This window comes from Cajanus cajan, chromosome 3, assembly GCF_000230855.2.
Source record: "Cajanus cajan strain Asha chromosome 3, NIPB_CcT2T_4, whole genome shotgun sequence".
Taxonomy (NCBI): domain Eukaryota; kingdom Viridiplantae; phylum Streptophyta; class Magnoliopsida; order Fabales; family Fabaceae; genus Cajanus; species Cajanus cajan.
This window is the reverse complement of record NC_138519.1, coordinates 11,231,037-11,232,450: the sequence shown is the minus strand read 5'-3', so window position 1 is coordinate 11,232,450 and position 1,414 is coordinate 11,231,037. Positions and strand designations below refer to the sequence as shown.

At 29.4% G+C, this 1,414-nt stretch overlaps 1 protein-coding gene across 1 annotated transcript in view; it reads left to right on the top strand.

Annotated features, from left to right (window-relative positions):
- LOC109789411 (disease resistance protein RUN1) overlaps positions 1-1,146 on the top strand; it is a 7,264-nt gene extending 6,118 nt beyond the window's left edge. Inside the window, 3 exon segments of the mRNA XM_083070385.1 lie at positions 684-746; positions 748-897; positions 899-1,146. Of these exon segments, the coding sequence (XP_082926511.1) occupies positions 684-746; positions 748-897; positions 899-1,072 (387 nt within the window). The 3' untranslated portion in view covers positions 1,073-1,146.
- Positions 1,147-1,414: the final 268 nt, after the last annotated feature.

The following is a 1,414-nucleotide window of genomic DNA, read 5'->3' as shown; positions in this document are numbered from 1 at the left end:
GAGAGAGAGAGAGAGAGAGATAGATATATATATATATATATATATATATATATATAAGGTTTATTCGTTATTCATAATATTCCCAAAACAAAAAAATCGTATATTCGTTAATACATCGTACACTGTTGTATACTAACCTTTTGGGACTTAAATATATAATATTCCCAAATTAAAAAATTGTGAGGTTGTTGTAGAGTGAAAGGTAAAAAGAATAAATAAAGATTAATAAAAGTACGTGTCATATTTTCCACATAGACCACTAGAAGGAAGATAAAATATTTTTTAAGAGTACTGCTTGAGTATTTTTTTCATGATTTTGTATTATAAATATGTTGTGATATAAAATGAAATTTTAAATTCAAAATATTCTCTCACTTTTTCATTTTTTTTGAGGTATGAATTCTTTTTTTTGTTGGACCAACAATCTTTGTTTATCTAATATGAGTAAATATTATATTCACAATATTAATATCTTTATCAAGCTATATTCATTAATTATAGTTTTTTCGGTACTCAAAAGACTACTTTTATTAATGATAATAAGAGTTATAATCTTCTTATATCTTCAACTGTTGAATTAATTATGAATCTTATTAATGTATTCTTCAATAAACTTTTAAGCATATATTCTTTTATCCAGTTACCCAAAAAAAATGTTAAACATATATATTTTCATTTTACAGAATAAAAGTACTAGTGATTGCAGTTCTGTGCTCCCTGATGATAATTATCCAGAATGGTTAACTTTTTGACAGCCAAGGTTCTTCTGTGATTTGTAAAGTCCCTCAAGTAAATGGACGTAACTTGAAGACAATGATATGTCATGTTCATTATTCTTCACCAAACAATATTAAATCAACAAGCCTGAAAAACTTACTGGTGATAAATCACACAAAGAACCACCATTCAAGTTTACAAGAGAGATGCATTACTCTTCTGTGACAATGAGAAGTGGCAAAAGGTACTATCAAATATAGATCCTGGGAATGAAGTGGAAATTGTTGTTGTGTATGAGAGAAAATTAATTGTAAAAAAGACAACAGTTTATCTCTATATACGAAGCAATAGCTAAAGAAATGGAGCACTACCAAACATCAAATAAGAATGAAATTGTTTCTAGTGATGATGAAAATGTATGTGTTGCTAGGTCGAACCTCTCCTGAAGTTGTGCACTCAATTTGGTCATGGTGGTGGCCATGGTAGACGAGCTAGGTTGCTTTGGCCAAAGAGGTGGCCATGGTGGTCATAACAATGTTTAATATCAAGTATGCAATAAATTTGGCCACATTGCTACTAATTGCTATCATCATTTTGATCCCATTTATGTTGCTCAAGGCAATTTTCAGTTTCAGAATCAATTCCCTCAACAACAACCTAACTTTCAACCCTCTCAAAGTGGTTATCTTCCAAATCA